This window comes from Sciurus carolinensis, chromosome 4, assembly GCF_902686445.1.
Source record: "Sciurus carolinensis chromosome 4, mSciCar1.2, whole genome shotgun sequence".
Taxonomy (NCBI): Eukaryota; Metazoa; Chordata; class Mammalia; order Rodentia; family Sciuridae; genus Sciurus; species Sciurus carolinensis.
Window position 1 is genome coordinate 86,288,820 of NC_062216.1, and position 25,537 is coordinate 86,314,356.

Below are 25,537 nucleotides of genomic sequence, written 5' to 3' on the forward strand. Positions count from 1 at the left end.
TTGTTGAGTGAGTATTAACCATGCCTGTACAAGGAAAGGATCGGGAAGGAAAAACAACACAGGACTTACATTGCAAAAATAGAAGTTACATATGAAGACCCAGTAGGAGTTAAGTTTTAAAAGGTAAATCAAGGTACCAAAGGCATTTGTTTGCCATCGTAATGAATGTGCACTCTTATTTTTAGCTTAAGAACAATAACACTTGAACTAGAAGCCAAGAGCCCAGATTAGAAATGATCATTAGTAATGATATACTTACCCAGCTGTAATTGTATACATTTCACATTCTCGAATGTCTTTAAAGCTAAACTTGAAATTAGGAATCTAAGATGTCACTTGACTCCAATAAAATATTGAGTTTTTTTATGTCTCCAGCCCAAAGTTGTATTCCCTAGGAAGTAAATTCTGTGACTGGGATTAATGTGTAGGAGGTTTATTGGAGAATATACTCGGGACCACCAACTGTGGCAGGGAAGGCAAGGAAGAATGGGGCAGAAAGAGTAATTGCTCATACAGTCTCTTAAGGGCCTCAGCCAGCCCTATAGCAAGTTTGTTCAATCTCCTTAACATTGCTCAGTACTTACTCTTTGCTTGACAATATCTGAAGCACTCTAGCTGGTGAGGCAACACTTAGGATAGGACTAAACTGGAATGTCATAATTAAGAGCATTTGAAGACTCATGTAAAGAACTCTTAGGATGGTCATTTGACAGAAATGAAGATTGTATATACAGTAGTATTTAATTTTATATAATAATGGCAATATTTATTGAACACATAATATATACTGGATTCTTTATATTAACCCATTTAATCCTCACATCACTCTTTTGAGGTAACTCCTAATATGTGTCCAGTTTTATAGATGATGAAATTAATCTACTGAGCATTGATAATGTGCCCAAAATTTCATAGCTAGTTAATGCCAGTCTGGAAAACAATTCCAGGTAATTCAAGGAAATCACCATGCTGTATTATCTCTACATATTATAAAGAAACTTTAGGAAAGACAGTTTTATTATGGGACATAAAAGAAGGTATTTGATGACTTCATAAGCTGTTTCTGATTAAATCCGTTATCTAAAACAAAATTGGACTTAAAATTAGAATGTGACATTTTTTGGAATGATCATATTCTGCATGATTGAAGACTACTTTCCATATCTCTTTTAACATTTTAGACTGAGGATGCACTTTAGTTCTTTTTTTTTTTTTTGTATCATTGATATGTATCTGAATGAGCACAAAATAGTAAAAGCAAAATTTTGTTCCATTGTTACGAGAAGAACTATAGATAGAACCTCCATCTAATGTATCATTTTCCCTTTTGGAAATTTCACCATATAATCTAGAAATGAAGAGAAAATAAATAAAATCCCTTCTTAAATTCAGGGTAATTTTTTAAAGCACACAGGAAACATAATAAAAAATATTTTCCATGTATAGTTTTCCCTCATTAGTGATTTCATCAGCTAATATACTACTTTATTAACTTGTATTCTAGATCTATGACAATGAATTATTTACTTCAAATTTTACGAACTTTTTTGCCCCAAGCAATAATTTAATAACATGAATCTTTACTGTGCCAAAATAAACATTTTGTCCTTTTTGATGGTTGTTTGGTTGGTTGGTTGGTTGGTTGGTTGGTTTTGGAACTAGGGACTTAACCCAGGGATGCTTTACCACTGAGCTTTATCTCCAACCCCTTTTTATTTGAGACAGGATATCCCTGAGTTGCTTAGGGCCTTGCTAAGTTGCTAAGGTTGGCTTTGAACTTGCAAAATATTTTATATTAGGGTAGCCTAGGAAAGCGTCATTAATGGGTCAGTTCAGCAGAGACTGAAGGATGTGATCAAGTGAACCACATATTTATCTGGCATTACAGTGATTTGGCACTTAAATCCTATCAAAAATGCGTGTAGGATTAAAGTTTCTATGTAATCACTTACATGCTAACATATTTTGAGAGATTCCCACGGAAAAGGATTTCATAGAAAGCAGCAGCATGTAAACCAAAGAAGTCTATGGTGTTTTTGTGTCTAAGAGGCGTTTTCTTGGAAGCAATTTTTTATTTGCTTAGAATAGGAAAACCCATTGGAAAAAATATATATATCCTTCTGCTATTTGAAATTTCCATTTAAAACCTTAAAAAGACCTGCCTAAACATAAATACATTTCAATCATATAAAAGAACCTTTTGATTTGTTCCAAATAAATTTTGAGAAAACTTATTCTGCTTCATGAGAACATTTAACATTCTAATAACATATTATTTCTTAGATGAGAAAGAAGAGGGTATCCTGGGAAGCATACTATTACCTAGTTTTCAGATAGCTATGCTAACCTCTGAAGATCACATTAATCGCAAATATGCTTTTAAGGTAAGGAAATAATTGTGCTGTTTTATTCTGTGTTTGAAACTTACATTGATTATAAAAATAGATATTGATCCATAGATTTGGAAAAAGATAGTTCAGCCAGGCTGAATTTTTTTTTATATTTAAAATATATTAATTAATGGTCTTTTGGTTGTATAGGACAATGTCCCTTTGGGAAGCACATGCTCAAATATTCAGACATCAGGTGTCTTCATACTTGTTTTCAAATACTTCTAGATAAAGCATGTCAAAATGCTAATAATTCTTGAATATAGATATAGATGTCCTGGTGGTCATCATGCTATTCTTTCAAAGTTACTCTATGCTGGAATTTTTTCATAATAAATTTGTGGTAAGAGAATTATAAAAGACAACTGTTTTTTGGTATAATATGTAGATTTGTGAATTTATAAGTTAATTGCAAAGATATTCTTAGGTCTAAGTACATAATATTCTTCGAATACTTTGCTGAGACTATTGAAGTTAGGACATTAACTCTACCATTATTAAATCCAAGCAGACCTGAGATCCTCTCCCATGACATCACCTACTTTGTAATATTGCTGGTTTGTGAACCACTCTCAGTAAGAGCCATTCTAATGCTAAGTAGGTAAATTTTTGTTTTCAAAAACTATGCTGCATTCCTTGCCTTAATGATTATGACTAAAATTCCAGAGGTCACTGCCTTTTTTTTCTTTTCCTCCTTTCCCCCCTCTTCTGGTCATTTACATTTGAAGATATATATAGGGTTTAATGTAGAAATTTCATTGTAAAGAAAAGGAGGCAAGTAAGAATAACATGCTATCATTTAACAATAAAAATGTTTTATCTTGTTACCAATTTATTCAATTTTAAATACCTGTTTACCTTTTTATTTTTCCCTTGGTACCAGGGTTTGAACCCAGGGAATTTAACCACTGAGCCTCATCCCTGGCTTTTTTTATTTTTTGTTTTGAGACAGGGTCTTGCTTAGTTGCTTAGGGCCTTGCTAAGTTGCTGAGGCTGGCTTTGAATTTGCAATCCTCCTGCCTCAGCCTCCCAAACTGCTGGTATTACAGGCATGCCTCACTATACCCAGCCCTATTTACTTTTCTTTGTTTTTTCCCCTAGTGCTTGGACTTGAACCCAGGGAGGTTTAACCACTGAACTACATCCCCAGCCCTTTTTTTATTATTATTATTTTATTTCAAGACAGGGTCTCACTGAGTTACTTAGGTCCTTGCTAATTTTCTGAGACTGGCTTTGAACTTTCCATCCTCCTGTCTCAACCTCTTGAGCGACTATTTACTTTTAAAGAATACTTAGGACCACAATTGATTTATAGCTTTAGGTAATTAATGTATTGGGTTATTAGCTACAGAGGTAAGAGTAGTAAAGATAGAAGGATGGGCTAACTGTGGATAGGCCTTATTAAGAACATAATATGAGACCTCAGGATAAAAGGGGAGTAGCTTCATATTTAAGTAAACTTTATCACAATAAACTTAAACAGTGGGTAAAACTAGAGGAAACAAAATTAAATATTTTGAAGTGTTATAACAAAGTTTAATGTGGATAACATAATAACTTTAAAAAGTACACATTAGGTCTGTGAAATAATAATACTGTCATTTGGCAGAAACTTAAGTTTTTTGTTTACTTGTCAATTTAGCATGTTTATTGAGTTTTTTTCTATTTGTAGGACATTTTGCCTGAATTCTTAGACTCTTAAAAAATACTAGAATGTTAAAATAGCATTAAAAGTAAATACACATTTAATATATATTTTCTGTAATTATTTGGTTTAATTTTATTTTGTCTACAACAAGAATAGTAATTGCTGTTTCAAATTCTCTCCTGTGGTGTTTCTTCTGAATTTATGAGCTGCTTTATCACTGAGTCTGTTGACACTGATGCTACTGCTTATCAAAATGGTAAGTAGAAACTTCATAGACAAATACTATACACAAGCATGGAACATAAAGCTGCATTGGATGGTTTGACATCATCTAGTAAATATTTCCATTTGACTGATGCCAGAGTGGGTGGCTTTGCTAATGTCTTGAGTCATAACATGGAGCTGGATTTTCTTACTTCCAGCATGGGCAGTGCTTTTTGTTTTTCCAGAAGCCTGCTTGGACAGTCCAGTGACATTTTGTGGCAGTTTTAATTATTTTAACAGCATGGGACATTTGACCTGTTTCTTTTGAGTTGTACTCATATGGTTACTTACTATATTATATAGTAAGTGAAATATATTTCTTATACCATTATTTTAATGGTTGTGTTTGTTGAATTTACGTGTATTCTTTTAAAAAGTTTCAAAACTAATTTGGCATTGTAGATGAAGCAGATAGTCTTAGAAGAGTGAAATGTGTGGTTCCAGATTTATTCCTTTCCTTTTTTTATATTTATTTAGCACACAAATTTAGTATGCTTCCCTTACTCTAGCTGAAATAACTTAAAGGGCCTTCTAATGGGAAATGATCACAGACTTTTGCGGATGGGTGGGTACTGGGAATTCTATCTTTATCCCTTTTTATTTTTTATTTTGAGACAGAGACTCATAAAGTTGTCCAGACTGTTTTCAAAATTGTGATCCTTCTGCCTTAGCCTTCTGAATAGCTGGGATTATAGACATGCACTACTGTAGAGGAAATTAAGTACATTTCCTCATTCCTGACCTCCACTTACTTTCCTGCTTCTACACAGCTCTTACTACTCTTCATCTTTGCCATGTCAGACCAGAAATTAAGATCATTGTTTAGTATTCACACCCTGTATAAGCATCTCATTAGCATCTTCTTTTGTTCTCCTTCTGTTTAGCTGATAAAGATAAAGAGGCAGCTGATAAAGAACCACAATTTTAAAAAATGAAAAAAAATTCCTGATCTTAGTAGTAGAGTGCTTGCTTAGCATGAGTGAGGCCCTGGGTTTGTTCAATCTCTAGTACCAAAAAGAAAAAGAAGAAGAAAAAAAAAAAAAATCTTTATCAGTTACATGAACTTTCTTCTATTTGAAACTAATGTATTTATATTTTAACTCTGAAACTTAAAAAGAAAACCTAATAGGAAATACCATTATTGAGTCATTTATAAATCTTTTTTGTAAGTTTTGTGTAACTGTCTGCTAAGATTTCTACAAATTAATAGCAGTACCTTTTGAGGACTAAGCAAGTTGTTCACACCAAGGGGAAAATACAGTAATGTACACATTCCAATTTTGTTGCTGTTTGCTCATTATTCTTGAGTGACTTGCAGTAAGTGAAAATTGCTAGAGATATATACATGAAACAGCACTAAGTGCTTCGTTTTTTAACAAACTTCTCAAATCCTTTTTTTTTTTTTTTTTTTCAATTTTGGAGAACACACAACTCAAAGAAAAGAGAAAAATATCTTTTTCAATATTACTACTTATATTTTTATTAAGTCACTTTATATCACATATAAAAGGCAAGTCTACTTCTCTTTGAAATAAGATGGTAATGATCCAAGTAAGGAACCACTTATCTTTTTTTCTTTTTCTTTTACAGAATTCCATATTTTTATGATAAAATGATCGTGTCATTTTCAATCAGGCAGCTCATCCAAACATGCGGACATATTATTTCTGCACTGATACAGGAAAGGAAATGGAGTTGTGGATGAAAGCCATGCTAGATGCTGCCCTTGTACAGACAGAACCTGTGAAAAGGTAAAGGCCTGTAAGGAAAATGACAGTGGTTTCCACTTTCATTTTATTCCATACCTTATAAGTATGTCATTATCATAATACATATCATTTTAGTAGTCATGATATAAAATCATTTTTTTCCTCAGAAAGCAAGGATTAATTCATGTTTTTATTAATATGACTTTCGTTTAAGATACCACCTACATTTTTTATTCCACCTTTCCTCTTTATTCATTTTCACCTATCAGTGTACTGGGGTGAATCTAGAATCCTAACATTCAAACTGAATGTTCTTTCTTCTTACAGAATTACCTTTAATTTCCGGTAAGTACATTTTTAATTGTTATTTTCAAGCTACACAGATTTTTATCCTTCAAGACAGTGTTTTTTAAAAGATCCTAAATCTTAGAAGAAAATTTATTGGCATGAAGTTAATTTGTGTTTTTATTTTATGTTTATTTTTGAAGTTTAGTAGATTACACTAAGAAATTTTGAATAAGAAATTTTGAAGAATTTTATTTCTTCAACATTTTCTAGTTAATTCTGATCATTTTATGATGAATATTTCCAGAAAATAGTGCATCAAGCATTTAAATTATTTCTAAATATATCCACTTCTTGATTAATTGTACCTTCTTTCTTTTAAAACTCCATTACTCAGATTCCTTCATAATATAGGTATGTACTATTAAAATTGATCTAAGAATGGTTTCTCTTTCCTGCTTGAAGATATGAATCATTTTTCATACTCAACTATATTAAAAACTAGTCAGAATAAATCTGTTTCTCAAACTACACAAATAGAAGTTGAATAAGTGTGATTTTAAAAATATATTTATACATATACATATAGTACTAAATTTTAAGAAAGATATATTATACAATTAAATTTGTTTCCAGTTAGTGATAATAGAATACATTTATTTATTTAGTACCAGGGATTGAACCCAGGGGTTCTTAACCACTGAACCAGCCATTTTTATATTTCGTTTTGAGACAGGTCTTACTAAGTTGCTTAGGCCCTCACTGAATTATTGAGGCTGGCTTGCCCCCAAGCAGCCGGGATTACAGTACATGCACAGATAGCTGAATACATATCTTATTTAAGATATTAACTTGAAACTTTGATGTATTTTTTTTTTTTTTTTTCAGGATATAGGAGGGTTTTTGTTGTTGTTTTAAGTGCTGGAGATCAAACCCAAAATCTTGTTATATTAGTTTAGTGTCCATTTTTATAGCCTTTTACCTTTTTGGCTAAAAGACTTAAGTCCAAATCTAGTTAACCAATCACTAATAGCTAAAGCTGGAGAAAAGCATAGAAGGAAAAGAGGGTCCAATTTGGAATTGTAGGATACCTAATTTTAAAGAAAGCCACTTCACCATATTCTGGTTGAGAATCAGTAGAAGGAAAATACCTGAATGAATAAAGGAAAATGTTAGGTGAAAGAAGAATGCTAACTTTAACCTCAAAGTAAAATTTTTAGGGCATTTATTCAGAATACACAAGTCGATATAATGACTAAAATGTTTGCTTTTCAGGTAACTTCAGTATTGTATGTCATAATTTTTTCAATTTATTTCCATTTTCTTTTTTTGGAATTTTCCATCAAAAAACTTAAAATTACTCACAGTTTGGGGTGATAAGGATGACAGTCAATTTTGGTTCGACTTGTAGCAATCAATAGTTGAGCTGGGCACGATGGCACATTCCCTAGTTGAGCTGGGCACGATGGCACATTCCCGTAATCCCAGCTATTCACAGGGGAGAAGCAGGAGGATCACAGTTTCCACACCACCATCAGCAACTTAAAAGACCCTATCTCAAAATTAAAAGGGCTAGAGGTGTAGTTCAGTGGTAGAGTGCCCTCGGGTTCAATCCCCAGTACTAGGGGTTGTAGGATGAGTATGTTGATTATATACTCATAACAATTTTCAGTCAGTTGTATTGGTGTAGTTTGCTCAATTATCCAGGAATTATTGACACTTTTTGTGCCCAGTCTAGAGTTAGTAGTCACTGTCATCCTATAGAAATTACTTTTTGTCTTCTACTCCTAGCTGTGGGCATTTTAATCCCACCAGACTAGATTTAGTCATTCAAAGTGAAGGAACTTAATCATTATAATATTTTATTTCATAACTATAGATAATTTGTTTGCTTGATTTTAACATAGTGGACTCCCTTTGCCAAAATATTTAAAATATTTATCAGAATGTATTACCTACAAGATAAAACATCCAGTTTTTGTGGTTTTTTTTTGTTTTTGTTTTTTGTTTGGTTTGTTTTCAGTGCTACGGAGTGAACCCAGGTCCTTGCCCATGTAAGCCAGCACTGTACCACTGAGCCACATCCCCAGCCCAGCATTCAGTTTTTAAGTAGTTCATTTCTTCTAAATTTATAAAGTATTTCAGCTATAAACTACAGTGGCATACTCCCCTACTGTGCAGAGGATGATTGCATTAAAGGTCTGTTAATAATAAAAAACATTTTCTGAATAATTTTCCTCTTCAGGCCCCCTGCCACCTTTTTTTTTGTTTTGTTTTATTTTGTTTTTGGTACTGGGGATTTAACCCAGGGGTGCTTTACCATTGAGTCACATCCCTAACCCTTTTTTTTTATTTATTTATTTTATTTTTTGGTATCAGAGATAAACCCCAGGGGTGCTTAAATCACCAAGCCACATCCCCAGCCCTTTTCAAAATTTTTTATTAGAGACAGGGTCTCACTGAGTTGCTGAGTCTGGGTTTGAACTTGCAATCCTCCCACCTCAGCCTTCTGATCACTGGGATTACAGGCCTGTGCCACCCGCCTGGCCATTGTTTTCACTTTATGTATCTCAGTGTATTTGTGTGTGTTGTTTTCATTTTGTTTGTATTTTGTTTCGTTTTTGTATTGGGTGCATAATAAACAAGCTCTCCATCATTGAGATATACTCAGTGATGGTTTTTAATTTTTAATCTACCTACAGTATAATTATAAATATTTATGGGGTACAGTGTTATATTTTAAAACATATATTTAATGTGTGATGATCAGATTAGGCATACCTGTTAAACTTTATACATATTTCTTTGTATTAGAAACCTTTAAAATCATCTGTGCTAGATATTTTGAAATATTCAGTTAATTAGTGTCAACTATAGTTATCCTATTGTGTTAAAGAACATTACAAGTTATTCCTCCTATCCAGCTGCATACCTGAACCCATTTCCATCCTCTCTCCTTCCTTTCCCCCCACAACCTTCCTATACTTTGGTAACCACTATTGTGTTCTGTACTTCTTGGAGATAAACATTTTAGGTTTCTATGCCTGGCTTATCGTTTTTTACTTAATGATCTCTAGTTCATCCATATTGCAGCAAATGACAGAATTTCAGTCTATTATGGCTGAATAATTATATGCCATTTTTTGTGTGTGTGTGTGTGTATATATATGTATGTATGTATAAACTATGTATATATGTATTATATATATCACATAGATATATATCACGTTTTCTCTATCCATTCATCAGTGAACACACAGACTGATTTCATATTTTGAGTGTTGTGAACAGTAATGTTTATTGTTATGCAGTAAACCTGCAAGTGCAGATGTGTCTTTGAAATACTTAATTCAGTTCCTTTGGATATATTCCCAGTAGTAGAATTGCTGGATTATATAACAGTTCTATTTTTAGTTTTTTGAGGCACCTCCATACCATTTTCCATAATAGCTATACTAACTTTTGGCATATTTTCTGTAATAACTTAAATGTTATTCTTTTCAATTAGATCATGAGTTTTACATTATTTATGTGATCTTGGCATAGTTTTCTGAGTCAGTTTTTTATTTACAGAGAGGTCATCATATGTGTCTTTTATCTTATATCCTCAATGAAAGAAATCATTGGGGGGGAAATACAATGGTCCTAATTTAGAGTAATAACTTTAGATAGACTAGAGATAAAAAGATTTAAATTTTTTTAAAGATAGCCTTATGGTGGCACATGCCCGTAGTCCCAGCAACTCAGGAGACTGAGGCAGGAGGTTTATGGTTTGAGGACAGCCTCAGCAGATTAGCAAGGCTCTGAGCAACTTATTGAGAACTTGTCTTAAAATTTAAAAAATATAAAGAGCTGAGAACATAGCTTAGTGGTAAAGTGCCTGCGTCTTCAGTCCCCAATATAATAAAAAAATGTTTTAAAGATATTCAGTAGACTGTGTTTACCCCCACTGCCCAAAATTCAGCAAGGATAAATTTGCTTTATGTGGAAATTTTTCTAATAACTTTACCTTTCGAAAGAAAGAAGGTCCCTAGCATATCTTAGTAAACTTTTCTTGTGTCTGTTGTTGATTCCAATCTGGAAGCTGTCATTTATACCTATCAAATTTAAATATGCAGATAGGTTATAACTTACTTCAAAAAAACTAATCACATTTCTTTTCATTTTCTCCTTAACCACTCTTTCCCAAACTGTCTGCAGATATCTATATATCATTTATAGTTGAAATATAAATATATGTATGTGGGTACATTATATTTTCCACCCATCATAAAACTTGGTAGCAAACCACATGTAGGATCAAATTAGGAATATTTTCGTATGTATTGAAATGTGGAAGGCTGGGCACAATGACTCATGCTGTAATCCCAGCAACTCAGGAGGCCGAGGCAGAAGAATTCCAAGTTCAAGGCCAGCCTTGGCAACCTAGTAAGACCCTTTCTCAAAATAGAATGTAAAAGGAATTTGGGGATGTAACTTAGTGGGCGAGTACCCCTGGGTTCAATTTTCCTGAATGGCATGATATTGGCAGCTTGATGCAGGTTCAGGCACTCAGCTTGATCTTGTCAGAGCATGGATATAATTGGCTCAGAAAACCTGATTCTCATCAAAAAGACCTACATGTAGCAATTGGAATGTTTTGTAGTGAACACTCAAGTGGCCCTGACACGTGCTGTGAATTACCACTTTTCTTGGTTGGGCAAATGGACAGGGAATATCAGATTCTAACCCAGAATTTTTCAATAAGATTGAACAATACTGGTAATAAGGGCTGTGCCTGCTGCTGATTAATTCATCTGGTTCTCATAACAGCCCTCCAATCTTGGTGCTGCAATTAAACCCATTTCTAAAGAGAAATTCAAGGCATCATAAGTTTCTGTACTTTGCCCAAAGACCACGATTCATTGGTAGAATTGCACACTGAACACATGTAGTCTGGCTCCACAAGCTTTAAAACCATGCTTAGGTATTCTTGCACACAAAGAGCTAGTCTTACAGATCAGATCTGTGATAGCATCATGCTGTGATTTCCTGTTGCAGCCATTTCTACAAGCAGACTCATTTTTTGTCTCATGGGAAAGCTAACCATCATGGCTGGGAGTGGAGCCATGTTTATTTCAAGTGACTGACTACGATTATGTTGTTTTAACTGTTAAAAGAGAAATCTCACTTGCTTTATTTCCAGATTTCTAATGGTGGGAGCACACACCACTTTTTATCCTCTACTGCTTTTTACTTATGTTTTCTTCCTCCCCTTTCTGTTTTATATTCTGGTGTTGTGCTTGAATGTTAATACCACAGCTTTAAAGATTTGGGCAGATTTGTCCTCTGACCCTTTTTCTGTTGATTTGCTTGTTTTTGTGAAGTCAGACTTTTCCTAGATTGAATCCCAAGTATAACACCTACCTTATTTCATCTGATTTACTATGATTTTTTTTCTATGATTTCAGAGTGGACAAGATTACATCCGAAAGTGTACCAACTAAAGAAATCAATAACATTCCCAACCACAGAGTGCTAATTAAACCAGAGGCCCAAAACAACCAAAAAAACAAGGAGATAAGCAAAATTGAAGAAAAAAAGGCACTAGAAGCTGAAAAATATGGCTTTCAGAAGGATGGTCAAGATAGACCTTTAACAAAAATTAATAGTGTAAAGTTGAATTCTTTGCCATCTGAATATGAAAGTGGTTCAGCATGCCCAGCTCAGATTGCACACTACAGACCAGTCAATGTGACTAGTTCAGAGAACAAAATAGTCAATGTCAGTCTGGCAGATCTTAGAGGTGGAAATTACCCAAATACAGGTCCTTTGCATGCAGAGGCTGATCGAGTCATACAACGAACAAATTCAATGCAACAGTTGGAACAGTGGATTAAAATCCAGAAAGGGAGGGGACATGAAGAAGAAACCAGAGGGTAAGTGTCTTGTCATTCAGAATCCAGGTTTCTTTGATGCTTTGTTGGTGGAGATTGGTTTCTGAACTAGTGATTAAAAGTGTTGGTTTAAATTGCGTTTTAGACTTTATAGTTTGGTTACTATATCTTTTGTTTCATAGTAATCAGATATAAGTATTTTTTCCCTGTTCTTCATTGTGCCATCACTTTGTTTTGCTGATGGCAAGGGGTTATCCTTCCTGGCCCAGCACAAAGAAAGATTTAACTTCTAAGTAAAGATCAAGTTTTGGATGATGGTGAGACTAAGTCCTAACCTCTCACGCTATTCTTGCCTTGTCCGTCTGCCACTATCTCCTTCTCCTGGAATTCTGAACTACAGTTAGTTAGTGCAAATTTGTCTCTAACCTCCCCACTGCCCTAATCTGACTCTCCTTTCTTAGGAGCTTCTGCATCCTAGTGCTAATCTGACTTTCCTTCCTTATCCTAATACAATGTAAGGATCTCTTGAGATAAATAATGTGGAGATAATGAAGTCTTATTGCTCTCTAATTCTCAGGCTCATTCCTGGAATTTCTTTACTAAATCAGAAGGCACATGACTAAGTATTAATTTTTTTTCCTCAAGAATGGTGGCATATGCCTTAATCCCAGTGACTTGAGAGACTGGGGCAGAAGGATCACAAGTTCAAGACCTGCATAGGCAATTAGCAAGACCTTGTCTCAAAGTGAAAAATAAGAAGTTCTAGGGATGTACCTCAAAAATTTTTTTGAGGTTCCTGTCAGTCTGTATCTCCAAAGAGGAATCTGAACTTGAATATAGTTTGAAATGTCATCAGTATATCAAAAATAATTAAAAGTAAGTGTAAGAGGAGTTTCATTCATTGAGGAGGCTAAATAAAAGAACGATTTTTAAGAAAAAACCTGAAAGGAATAAGACATGGAGAGCCTGAAAATAACACCACAGATGCAGGCCAGAGGAAGTAGAGGAAAAACAAGTACCTTTTGATGGAAAAATTTTACATTTTAAAAAGTAAGTTTTACAGTGCATCCTAAGCAACTTAGCAAGACCCTGTCTCAAAATAAAAAAGGGTTGAGGCTATAGCCCAGTGGTAAAGCACTCCTGGGGTCAATCCCCAGTATCTCCCCCCACAAAAAGTTTTTAAAATAAAATGAAAAAGTAAATTCTAATTTCTGAAAGTACTTTATTATATTATTAAACATAAAAATTAACTGGATAGTTACTGTAACTCTTACTCTGAGCAGTAGAAAACCAGGAAACAATGACTTAAATGATGCTTTGGGATTTTGTTGATTGAATGAAGATTATTTTAATAGTAAAACTTCTGAGGTGTAAGAATAGTCTTCCAGGTTTTCACAATTGTCAGAAGTCTCTTCCTTTCAGGAGTGTAGCTCAAAAGCCTGGGTACACTTGCCTTCATCTATTATTTCTTACAAAGCTGCAGAAATATCCTGTGATATGTAGTTGAACCATTTTCTTTTTCATACTCATTGCTCACTTTTCTAATTTTCCCAATAGAGAATTGTGAGAATACCTGGTATTTCAAAAACATAATTTAGCAGGACTATTGTACAGCATGATGATTGTAGTTAAAGTAATGTGTTTGTACGTATGAAAATTACTAAAAGAGATTTTCAGTGTTTTCACTACAAAAAAATACATGAGGTAATGTATATATTAAATAACTTCAGCAATTTGACATTGTACATATTTCAAAACATCATGTTGTATATCATAAATGTATGCCATTTTTGTCAATTTTTAAAAAAGGAAAAGAGTGAGTAAATGTTCAGATTTACCAATAATCAGGGAATTAATTGCATACTAAGAAAAAAGATAATATTTTTCACTTACCAGATTGGTCAAAATCATAAACAAGTAAATTGATTAATGTATAAATAAAAGTTAATTTTTTAAATGTTGAATAAATGAGAAAAGTTAGTAAGTAAAATAAAATTAGAAAAGAAGCAAGAAATAGTTCTGGGGAAGAAAATGAAAAGGTGTGTGGAATTATTTGGTAAAATGATCACTTTCAAGAAAATAATAAAAATTACAATCAGAAGATTTACTGAATCTCTAGCCAAGTTAAATCTCACAACAAAGAAGAATCACTTTCCCTTAAATAAGTTAATCCTTTCTTAAGTTTAAAAGGGTATAGAAAGATTCCACAAGTAGGACTGGGATTGTGGCTCAGTGGTGTAGCCTTTGCCTAACACATGTAAAGCAAAGATTCAACAAATATTTGGAAGGTTTTTGCTTTTGTTAAGTATAAATGTTAAGTCTAAGTCCTTTGATAAATATGATTTAATGTTTATAAAGTCTTTCCGTGAATGTACAGCAGTCACTTCTGAAGGTTGCTGGTCTTAGGTTATTTTAAACTAAGGCTCTGGGTTCCCCCATCTTTGGGTTCCTAGTAATGCCATTTTTCATAAATGCTGTTAGATATTCTTTTGAAATAACTGGAGTCTGTTTTGGATCTTTGAAAAATTCCTCTACATTATTAAATAAATCTTATCATTTAAAAGATGTCATGGTACTTTTTATTCATAGAAAGAAGCAAAATTGTGATTCATAGAATAAATTTTATTTTTTTAACTTTATGAAAGGGTTTCTTTTATTATTAAAGTCCTGATAAGAAGATAAAAAGGTTTAATATTTAGTCAAATGATAGGTCCCTGTGTCTGTGAACAAAGCTTTAAGTTTCTTTGTGAGTAGCAGGCGCTGTTAAAATGCATGGTGCCTTAAGCCATTATTCTGCATGGCATAATCACAGCGACAGGGTTTTCATGGTGTTTGACAGGGAGCTGCTGGTGAACGAGCCAGGAAACCTGATAAAGGAGAGCTTACAGTGTTCATTTCTTAAGCTTTCACTTAAGAGTAAAACACACTGCTTAATTTGAATTTCTTTGGGGGAAAATCACTGAAGGAAATTGTAGTTTTTGAAAAACAGGTCTCCAAATGCTAGAAAGTATATGGGACAAAAATGAATTTACTTAATAATAACCTAATTTACTACCAAAAATGCCCCAAAAATGGTTCCAAAGAAGGCAGAAGAACCTTTTAAACTCGGTAGTTATTAATTAACCACACTAACTAGAAAAATGACCTCTTAATGATCATATGATGGTTTGACAGTTCAAGTTTAATACACATACCTACAATAGAGTCTAGCTCACACATTATGAATGCTGGAACACCGAAAGAGGTGTTTGGTATATTGAGACTTTGAACTGTAATTTAGATTTTACTGTGTTTTAGGTTGACAATGTATGTCCCTTCATTATGAATACATTTTCATGATTTAGTACAATGCTTAACTTAGACCCTTTTGCATGGTAAGGCTTTTATGGTATTTCCTAAGTTTATGAATGACCAAATAATCCAAATAATCCTTCTTTAGTACTAGGGCAGTCTCTTAGATGAAATCAACTTCCCTTGACTGGCCTACTTCCTATCTTTACTGTGCTGCTCTCCCACTGTCTTAACATTCTCAAAGCCATGGGTGTAACTCACATAAGATCAAAATACTTAGCAGAAAAGCAAGAATCAAAACTCTGTTCTTGTAATTTTTTGATCAACTACTTTTCCTACATTACTGTTTGCCCCCTGTGTTGCTGTATTTTTCAATCTTATCTGCTTTGTGGGTTCCTTTTTTTTTTTTTTTTTTTTTTTTTTTTCAATTGTAGATGGACACAAAACCTTTATTTTTATTTATTTATTTTTTGTGGTGCTGAGGATGGAACCCAGTGCTTCACACCTGCTAAGCAAGCCCTCTACCTCTGAGCTACAACCCCAGCCCTGCTTTGTGAGTTCTTAAACCCACAAAGAAAAGGTGTATTTAACATGAGATTTTGTCTTTGTATAAAAGTCACATAATTTTACACCCATTGTTAGCATGCCTCATACCTCAGTTTTTTATACCTGATCACAGTGGTATCTTTTCTTACTATAATATTTTAATATTTATGCATTGTTACTGATAACAAGTTTTTGTGTCAAAAGGCCTTTGGCATTCAGATAATCAGCCAAGGATTTCCAGATTATTAAAACTATGGTGAGGTAATTTACACATCAGTTTTTTTACCCTTTCTGATTTGTGTAATCACCAATATCTTTGATATTTTAATGACCAATAGGAAGAAGCAAAGCATGCAGGTGTGCACGCATAATTCCAAAATATATTCTGTGGTAAAAATACAATATTTAGGAGACAGTTATTAAGTAAACATTGAAAGAAGAGATCAGGAAACATGGGTTCACGGAGTCCCAACAAACCCACTGTGATATTTAGTTTGTTGAAGTACATTGACTTTTGCATTAGAATATAAAAGCATGCCCATGGAGATGGTAGCATAATATTGACATTTGTAATTTATTATTGTTCTTTTTAATTTAGATTTTTCCTGTGGTTATTAGAAAAGACTTTGCATTTAGAAAATGAATTTTAACTATACCTATCTCTGAAAATACTGGGGAAACACAAGTACTTCATGTAGATTTTTGACTAACTTTAAAATTCATTTCATATATTGGACCTACCATGAGGTTAGCACAGAGATAATTTTGATAAACAGTATCAAAAATTTTTAATTATTAAATTAGATTTTATTTCATTTTGAAAACTGCAATGACATTCTGAGCTTATTAGTAATATGCAATTAGGAATTCTGAGAATTTGCATTTTAAAGGAAATATATTTTATATGTTTAATGTACATGAGTTTCTAGATTGCTTTAAAACAAAACTCTCAGGGGCTGGGGAGAGAGCTCAGCTGGTAGAGTGCTTGCCTCGCAAGCACAAGGCCCTGAGTTCAATCCCCAGTACCGCCAAAAAAAAAAAAACAAAAAAAAACTCCCAAAATATTGATACCATCTTGAAATAGAATATTGATTACTATGCTGGAAACATTACTGCATTCCTGAGATTGTGTTTCATATCAGAAGTATTGTTGACTTCAAGTGCTTTGTCTTTAAATAATAAAATTTTGATCTTTAGTCTAAAATCATTTTTAATTTTCAAGTTAGGGATATTATAAAGAGTTACTACTTTTGGCCACAAATGTGCTTCCTCCCATAATCAACCATGTGTTCTGAAGAAAAAATTACAACAGAATAGTCAACATACGCCTGGACTAATTCATTACCCGTTTTTGTGCTTCATAGGTTCAACTTGAAAACGTGCATATTTGAATACATTTGTACAAAGAAACCCTATTTAACTGTTCTGATGAGATGTGTGAAACTAAGGTTCTGGGAGTGTATTTATGTAAAAATAAATAAAATGTAGGGGGTAGATTTGAGATTGGTTTCTGAACATTCTTGTTTCTCAAATGAAGTATAATTTTTTTTTAAGCCAAACTTTAAATTTTATGAAAGTAGTGATCCTTTTATGTAATTGCTATAGACAAAGATGCTATTTATTTAAAATTGAATTTCATCAATCTTTTTCTTGGTACTGGTGAATCAAACCCAGGGCCTTTCATATGTTAGGCAGTGTTAGTGTGCTAACACTAAGCTATATCCTCAGCCCCATATTTTGATCCTTTAAAAAACATACTAAATACTTTACTTATCAGAAAAAAAGAAATGTACTATAATTTAGAATTTGGAAACAACTCTCCTTCATTTTTATGTTTCAATTATTTTCTATTTTAGAGTAATTTCTTACCAAACATTACCAAGAAATATGCCAAGCCACAGAGCCCAGATTATGGCCCGCTACCCTGAAGGTTATAGAACACTCCCAAGAAACAGCAAGACCAGGCCTGAAAGTATCTGCAGTGTAACCCCTTCCAGTCATGACAAGACAGTAGGAGCTGGAGCAGAAGAGAAACGGAGGTCAATGAGAGATGACACTATGTGGCAGCTCTACGAATGGCAACAGCGTCAGTTCTATAATAAGCAGAGTACCCTCCCTCGACACAGTTCTTTGAGCAGTCCTAAAACCATGGTTAATATTTCTGACCAGACAATGCACTCTATTCCCACATCGCCTTCCCATGGTTCAATAGCTGCTTACCAGGGTTACTCCCCTCAGCGAACATATAGATCAGAAGTGTCTTCACCAATTCAAAGAGGAGATGTGACGATAGACCGTAGACACAGGGGTCATCACCCCAAGGTAAAATGTGTTCTAATATTGTATTAACTCACTACTTGATAAAGTTATGTTTTCTTTCTAATATGCTGTTCTTTTAAAACATGAGAGGCAGGAGATTAGGAAGAAAAGAAAGGATGTTCTTACGTATAAAATATAAGTTTGCATTGCTTCCTCTCAATACCACAAAAACAATTCTTCCAAGCATTATGCATTCTTCTCTGTTAGCATATCTCATCAGCTCTCCTTGTGGATTAAAGACCACATGCATTTTTATTTACTCTTTACACACTTGGAAATTCTTCACCTGCCTTTTTCTGGTATACCTGCTGTCTTGAATCCTGTTTATTACTTGGAGTCACCTTTAACCAGGTGACTATATGACATTTTCAAAATTCCTTATGTACCCAATTCAACATTAGAGACCAGCAATATTTAATAGTATGCACATTTAAAAATTAAAATACAGGTAAATATCGTGGAATATTTTTGTTTGTGTGTGGAGCTGGGAATTAAACCCAGGACCTTGCACATGCTAGGCAAGTGAACTATATCCCCAGCCCCATAAATCATATTTAATTTGTACCTTAAATTGGTTGTTTAGTAGATTACTTAAAGTTAACTTTTTAAGGTATTTTTAGTTGAAGATGAACACAAGACCTTTATTTATTTATGTGGTCTGAGAATCAAACCCAGTGCCTCAAACATGCTAGGCAAGTGCTCTACCTCTGAGCCACAACCCCAGCCCCTATTTGAAGTTAATTTAATGCTTTGTATTAATCCTCTTTGAATAATGCCAAAGCAGATGTTGTAATGAGTTAGCTAGTATAAATCCAGTTCCCTAATGTCTATCCTAAAGTAAAAGGAATGTCCTTTTACTTCTAATTCCTAAAGAATTTCTTGCCCTACACCATTTAAAAATGTATCTTTTTCACTTGAGACAGGCTAACTACTTCATTTGCATTATTGCACAAAATATTTACTTAATGTTTCCATAAACATTTGTTGGAAATTACTAAAGTAATCAGGAATTTTCTTTTGAAGAAAGCTTTAAGGATGGGGATATAGTTCAGAGGTAGAGTGCTTAACTAGGGTATACAAGGCCCTGGGTTTTCTTAGTCCTTAGCACCACCAAAAAAGTTTACCCTAATAAAAGCCTCATTTTGAATTCCTGTAACAAAGTTCAGTGTTTTGTTACTTTGTACATCCAAAGGATAACTCATTAGATAAAAATAATACCAATACACAAGAAAAATCTAATATAATATAGTTTAATACGTGAAGTTAAAGTGGATAAATTATATGCTGTCATGGTTTTCAGTAGTTTCATGTTCTTAGCCAAAATATATCACTTGTTTCAATAATAAATCTACTATCTATTCAGTTCCCAGAACAACTGAATATCTACTGTTGCGACTTCTAATAAATTTGTTCGGTGTTGCCAGATTTTTCTTTGATACTATCCTTTTCATCTTCCTCGGTGTACATCACTAGTTCTTAAAGTGTAGTCCATGAAACTGTGAGGGAAGGAGTCCCTAAAGGTCCCCACAGCCCTTCCAGGGAGTATATAAACTCAAAACTATCTTTATAGTAGTAAGGCATTATTCATTATATTCCCATTTGCACTAATATTGAAATAGAAGATCAAGGCTATGGCCCCAAACTGTACTAATGGTTATGGTTTGCTTTGTTGCCACACACTTGGAATAAAAGATAAATAATAAAGTAGCAGGTTAAGAATCCCCTTGATGACGAATGATATCGCTAATAAATGGATGATGACACCTAAGGGGGGGATGGGAGGGGTTAGTGTTAGGGTTAGAGTTAGGGGTAGGGAGGTGGGCAAGAATGGAGGAAAGAAGGACTGTATAGAGGGAAAAGAGGGGTGGAAGGGGTGGGGGGGAAGGGAAAAAAATAACAGAATGAATCAAACAACATTACCCTATGTAAATTTATGATTACACAAATGGTATGCCTTTACGCCATGTACAAACAGAGAAACAACATGTATCCCATTTGTTTACAATAAAAAAAAAGAACTTCAAAATATACACACACACAAAAAAAAGAATCCCCTTGATGAAATAGTGAAAAACAATCTTACAGAATCTTAAACCTGTCTGTATATATCATTTTAATATTACATGTGATGAAATCAGAATGTGCATAAACCGTTTCTATTGTATACCACGTGATTATTTGAGTTGCAAGCTAAGCTAGCTCCTTTTTTGTGAAACACCATTTTTATTTGAACAAAAGAGATACATTTAAAGTGAAGTGTAAACCTATTATTTCCACGAAAACAACTGACAGTATTTGTCCCTGATAACAACATTTGAGTGTTCAAGAAAAATTGGTAGTTTGCAAATCATGTGTCTGCCACTCTGAGCTTGATGTCTGCCCAGGAATTAAAGATTGATGGTGATGTTTTGATATTGTATATAGAAATGCATCAACATTGGAAACATTGTATAGCTCACTAAACCAGTATTTTCCATGCTTTCACTAAGATTATTACAACAGACTGCAAATATAAACAGAAGCAAATATGAGATTCTAGCCAGACATTAAGATTTGCAAAACTGTACATACATTCTTTTCTTAAGAACATAAAGGGGTCCCCAGATCAGAGTTTAATTGCTGAACCAGACTACATAGAAGCTTCTGTTCATCAGCATCTATATTTTAGTCAAACAAGAAGTATTAGTGTTTTCCTTCGCAAGCAACTCTTAATTGATATTTCATAGTATAAATTTAAGATTTCTCATCAGTAATATTCACAGAAAAAAAAAACTTCACCACAGAATCATATTGTGCCTTTATTTTTCTAGCATGTCTATGTGCCTGACAGAAGGTCAATGCCAGCTGGCCTAACTTTACAGTCTGTTAGTCCCCAGAGCCTCCAAGGCAAAACGGTGAGTATGATGTCTTTATTTACCATATCATGTTTTATTTATGTGATACTGAGGAAGGCACATATCTGACATAGTTTTTAAGTTTGAATTTTCAGAGATGTCTCTCAAGGAAAAACCATTACTGTTTTTGTGGAAGAGATTCCACATCAGGAATTTGGAATCATGTAGTCATTTCAGTATGTTAATGGACTCCTTTCTTTTAATGTCTGACAGCCTAAATAAAAGATGATATTTTAAAGTTTATTGGATAACCTAGATGGGTTTCTTTGATTTGTTAATCACCTTGTCCTCAGAACAGAAGTTGGAGTAATATATTAGTGGAACAGATCCATTAAGCAACCATTATTCAAACTACAGACCCACTAAGAAGTTTTTCCTATGAATTTTGGTATAAGTTAACTAGTTGGGAGCCAAAAATAACTAATTTACACAATGACAGAATATAAGAATGCTAGGTCAAAGCAAGTATTTACCATTATCATTTTATTGTCAGTATTATAGTCAGATTGGGAAGGGTTTTTATTACCACAGCATTACTGTTCTTCAAATCAAAGAAAAATCTTATCACTTCAGTTTATTTTATTAACATTCTTTTGTCAGAGGAATTTTCTTTATTAAATAATCTTAATTTCTGTGAATATATGATTTTAACGCCTATATACTTGTTTATTATTTAAAGTTCTCTTCCTGCAGTAATCAAAACAAATTCATCTTAAGTGTTTTTATACATATTACTTTATTTCACCTTTTATATGTTTAGTAGATAGAAGGAAATCGCTCCTGGCTTTAAACTACTTGTTGTTTATTTATTAGAGAATATAAATATTGCTTGGTTAAACCCCAGAACTTTTAAATGTTGGGATTTATAAATATTAGATTGTTTATCTGACAAAGAAACAGACATGAATCATAAAATAAAGGATACATAGCATATATTTTCTTTTCTGCCTTGCTCCCTCTAGTGGATATACAGGATAAAATTTGTTTACCACTGTTCCTACTTTTTTTCACAAATACGCCTTTTTATTTGTCCTCAATTTAAATATACAGCAAATTTATTGGGATCTTTTATCATTTTGAAAATGTTCTAATCTTTTTAGTTCCATAAATAATAAAGCAGAAGTTCAAGATTTCTTGTTTAGGTATTTCTGTCAAATATCACTCTGGGTCTTAGAATCTCTGCATCCCTTCTTCCAACCCACTATCTCCCTGACAAGACCTCAAGATCTTGGCGTGATGATCATGAGGCAAGAACTGTCTCAGAATCATGAGATCACAAGATGTTGCTGACTTTAGAGCAAAGTGGGCTATTCTTTTTCACTTAAAATAATTTCTTCAACTCAAAGAAACTAAACATTTGTTGACTTGTTTTTGTCTTTTTACAATTTAATACCATAAAAACTATTGTCTTACCTCTCTGAGGTACCCAGTTTTATCTAAAGAATCCAATAGGAGTTGTAATTTACTTCTACTGATACTTCCATCTGAAGGCAATAGTTTTTAATATGCTTTCAAATAACAGTTAAAATTTTTTTAAAATACTTTATCTCTAAAAAAGAATTATATAGAAAATAAAGAGCAACCACAAATTATATAGAAATTATATAGAAAATAAAGTGCAACCACAGAACAGAAAAGAGCTAATATAATGCTGTGATATTAACAATGCAAATCAATCTTGGAAGTACTTTTTGGCCTGGAATTTTTAGGAGTGCATGGTCACACTTGAGGAGAAGAGACTGCCTCTCCCCTACCTGCCATTTTTAACCATAACAAAGCTAAGAGAAACACCAAATAAAACTTAATGGTCTGTGAGATCCCCAGTGCCCTTACTTTTACAGCATTTCTAACAAGGAAAAATAGAATGACGTGTTAAGGAATTTCATTTACCATTGAAATTTTACTCTCCTAGTAATCTTAGTAACCATTCAGGAATTCAAAAGATTCTGTGCTTTCCCCAGAATATGGAAGGAGGGGTTATGTACCCTTTTTATTTTTTACCTTTAAAAAATATACTTGTTTTGGTATTTTAAATGCTGTGAAAGCACTAATGGTGACATAACAAAATATAACTGGAAAGTAATTAATAAACCCCAAGTATTGAGTTTTATAGCCTGAAAATATCATCCAAGTTTTAAATGAATTTTAAGTCTTTTTATTTGCCTTCTATTCTCTAAAATGGTGTGTTGGACATACAGGTATTGTTCTATTGCTAGAAAATCTCAGGTATAATTTTTATAAATATCTTAATAATCTTTTAATAGGTCTTGTGTACAACCCTTTAATAATGGTATTGTGCTTTTTTTATATTTAACATTTAGATGTTCTCTCATGAGTTGTGAGAATGCCTTAATTATACTGTTGTTTTGCTGTAAAGTAACACTATTCCTTCTATTTCTCTAGATACTATGCATTTATGTAGGACCTATCATCATAGTGCCTAGGCACTATGTTTGATGTCAACCATAAGAGGAAACTTGCCAAGAAATCTTGGTTTAATATCTGTCACTTAGGACAACAATTAATCTGTTTTCCACTGTTTGGATTCTTAAATTGTACTCCTTCAGCCAGAGGAGCTTACGCTGCTGCTAATAAAGCTGAGACGGCAGCAAGCTGAACTGAGTAGTATCCGGGAGCATACGTTAGCACAGCTCATGCAGCTAAAACTTGAGGCCCACAGCCCAAAGGTCAGCTATGAAGACATTTGTCTGTGTCATCTGCCATAATCACTTATTTTGATCCACTCATTAATCAATATAATGTGTCATTAGTGTTGAGCATGAGTCTATACCATTACTGCAGTGCCCAAATTACAGTCGTCTATTAACCCTTTGAGAATTTATTTATATATTATTGAAAGAAAATACAGAAAGAATGCATTTCTTCTTACCCCTTGACCCACCTACACACCCATCAGCTTTTGGTTGTGAGTAGGGAAATGCACACAAATTTTAAAATAGTGTTAATTATTGAATACTGTGACTTCCACATTGGGTAAAACATTGAAAAGTCTTACAATTTTCAATAAAGTAATAAGTTGAAAATTCACTCTAATTTTAATAAGACTGCCTTTTAAATGTCAAAGATTAATTTTAAGATTACTATTTTCATTCTTCTTCTTGATGGAAAAAAAATGAATACATACAAACAGTTCTCAAAGGGTTGACTAGCCTCTGATTATGTGAGAAACATCTTTCCAAAAGGAATACTATATTGCAGAAAAGAATCAGCATGTAAAGCTTCAAATATTCAGTCCAATAAAGCCATGAATGGAATTTTTCTGCTTAGTAGTTCAATGTTAATACTCCTGTCTTACTTAATTTCTAACAAAACTAAATATAAATTGAATATACTTTAATGTATCATCTGTACCATTTAAAGGAGAGCACTACGTGAAGGTTGTTGTGTACCATGATAGAATAGTCATAGTAAACTACTTGTTTTTTGTATTTCGAAATTGACTTTTTTATGAATTGTGCACCCTCTTTCTCTATCCCTTTTTCCTTGATTGGTGCCTACTAGAATGAAATTCTTTCCCATCATCTCCAAAGGAACACCATATATTTGGATCATCAGGTGGGATTCTTAGAATTTTCTTACTATAATACCTATTAGAACTTCTTAAAAGTAGTATAGTTTTTGAGGCTACTTAGATATTTCAATCACCTTAGTTTATAGCATGACTGTTACAAATGACAGAATAAGAAAAGCCTGATCACGTAAATTCAGAAATATCACAATAAACAGGGGAAAAGGACAGTTATAAAAATTAAAGGGAAGACACAAATGTTGAGTCACCTGAATTTGAGACCCTGAATTCTTTATATTTCTTTCTTCTTGTCTCACAAAAATTCCTATTCATTGCAACTTATCTCCACCTAGGGTTGACCTACTTAAATGAACAGACACTTAATGAATTCTCATATTGGAATGTGCGAGTATGGTATGCTTTGCATTTCCACAGGTCTTAAGAATAGTGGAGATAATTTTTAATTGACTCTTCTTGTTCCCTATTTTGTTGTCTCTTCCCACTGTTTGGTCTTTGCCAAGGTAGGTAGAGCACCCTTTATAGTGACCTAAAAACATTCATAGAATTACCTCAGTGATGGCAGCAGTATGCCTGGTTAAGGTGCACTTCCACAAGAGAAAATGGCAATGAACAAGGACTGACTTCCAGATTTTAGTTTAGGATGTGCCCTATTAATATTTAAGTAAAAAATTGGCAATTTTTTGTGTAACATAATTTCTTCCAGTGAATGCATTTTACATAAATTAAGCTAAGACTTATTGCTATCTGTTTTAAAGTGTCCCAATT

The 25,537-nt window shown here is 33.4% G+C and overlaps 1 protein-coding gene across 1 annotated transcript in view; it reads left to right on the top strand.

The window, feature by feature from the left end:
- Plekha5 (pleckstrin homology domain containing A5) overlaps positions 1–25,537 on the top strand; it is a 261,754-nt gene that overhangs the window by 168,904 nt on the left and 67,313 nt on the right. Inside the window, 8 exon segments of the mRNA XM_047550136.1 lie at positions 2,284–2,384; positions 5,938–6,053; positions 6,339–6,356; positions 11,747–12,214; positions 17,866–18,331; positions 21,139–21,222; positions 23,790–23,909; positions 24,745–24,798. Of these exon segments, the coding sequence (XP_047406092.1) occupies positions 2,284–2,384; positions 5,938–6,053; positions 6,339–6,356; positions 11,747–12,214; positions 17,866–18,331; positions 21,139–21,222; positions 23,790–23,909; positions 24,745–24,798 (1,427 nt within the window).